Raw genomic sequence first — 1,715 nt, 5'->3', positions numbered from 1 at the left:
GAATGTGAGCCGTGTTCAAAAACTTAGACCTCAACAACATCCCAGTAATCCACATCGTGAAGCCTGCTATGGAAAGATTAGCTTTTGGGACAGAAACAATGACTCTTGATCAACGTAATGATGACACCAGTGAGGATGCAGACAACTAGATAAAGAGGTTCCAGGATTACTTACAATTTGGAACACTGCCAGCCAACAACAATGAAGCAAGGGTTCTCATGATGAAGGCGTCAAGGTTCACGATTATAGATGGGGAGTTATTCAAAAAATCTTCCACAGGGCTGCTACAAAGATGTTTGCAAAAGCATGAAGCAGACATGGTGCTAAGGGATGCACACGAAGGCGAATGCGGGAATCATACTAATGGAAGAAATCTGTCTTTGAAAATTTTACGCTTGGGATACTATTGGACGACATTAAGACAAGATGCCCTAGACTATGCAAAAAAAATGTGACGCCTGTCAATGACATGCACCTGTCATACATCAACCATCTGAGAAGCTTCACACGTCCATTCCATCTTGGCCTTTCATGAAATGGGGAATGGACATTGCAGGAAAAATGCCACCAGCACCAGGACAGAAGGCGTTTATGTTAGCTATGACTGATTATTTCTCAAAATGGATTGAGGCGGAGGCATTCAAGCAAGTAACGTCAAAGGAAGTGATTTCATTCATTAAAAGAAATATTCTCTGCAAGTTTGGCATACCATCTGAAATCATTTGTGAAAATGGATCACAATTCATCAATGACAAGACAGAAGCATTTTGCAAATGTTGGAACATTGGTTTGATTAAGTCGACACCAAGATACCCTCAAGCCAATGGACAAGTTGAGTCAAGCAACAAGATTATAATCAACAACTTAAAAAGACGGTTGACGACTTGCAAAGGAAAGTGGGCTGAAGAGTTGCCTTGGGTGTTGTGGTCAGATTGAACAACCCCAAAGACGTCTACAGGACAGACACCATACAGTCTAGTCTATGGCACTGAAGTTGTGTTACCAACAGAGGTCATGATACCGATGACAAGATATGGACTCTTAAAAAATGATGTGAATAATGCAGAATTATCACATGACAAGGACACGGTAGATGAGCTGAGGGAAATGGCAAAGATTAGAGTGGTTGCTTATCAACAAAGAGTGGCCAATGTCTACAATAAACATGTTCACGTAAGGATTTTCCATGTTGGTGACATGGTACTGAGAAAAACATTCCAGAATATGATGGACATGACGGAAGGGAAGTTTGCTGACACTTGGGAAGGCCCTTACTTCATAGATGATATCGTGGGATGTGGGGCTTACCGACTGTCCAGTATGGATGGAACGCAGATACCAAGAGCCTGGAATGCTTCGCACCTAAAACTTTATCATGTGTAAAGTTTTCTATCTCATCTTTTCAAATTTTTGTTTTTAGAAGTCGTGGATCAACAAGTCGATTAGGACATAGTTAGTATTCGATTAGTCATTTGTGTTTGGCATGACATTGTGTGCTACTTGGTGTCATCTGCTTTTAGTAAATCATTTATGCAAGATCAATTCTATGATTCAATTCACTGCAGATTACTTTATTATGCAATGTGATTATGCTCTCGGATTGAGAATTATTTAGGTAATATATATATAAGTTTATGCTTGTAGATTCTATTTGCGTTTGCACTTTAATTCTGTAAAAGTTTACAACATCACTCTACGATTGCGTAAAACTAAAT

The 1,715-nt window shown here is 39.5% G+C and overlaps 1 protein-coding gene across 1 annotated transcript; it reads left to right on the top strand.

The window, feature by feature from the left end:
* Positions 1 to 1,023: 1,023 nt before the first annotated feature.
* On the top strand, positions 1,024 to 1,383 carry LOC141674905 (uncharacterized). Its single transcript, XM_074481603.1, has one exon. It carries the CDS (start codon positions 1,024 to 1,026, stop codon positions 1,381 to 1,383), a length of 360 nt encoding a protein of 119 aa, XP_074337704.1.
* Positions 1,384 to 1,715: the final 332 nt, after the last annotated feature.

The sequence above is a fragment of the Apium graveolens genome, chromosome 7 (genome assembly GCF_009905375.1).
Source record: "Apium graveolens cultivar Ventura chromosome 7, ASM990537v1, whole genome shotgun sequence".
Taxonomy (NCBI): Eukaryota; Viridiplantae; Streptophyta; class Magnoliopsida; order Apiales; family Apiaceae; genus Apium; species Apium graveolens.
The sequence above is the reverse complement of the archived record's forward strand: the minus strand, read 5'-3'. Positions and strand labels throughout refer to the sequence as shown.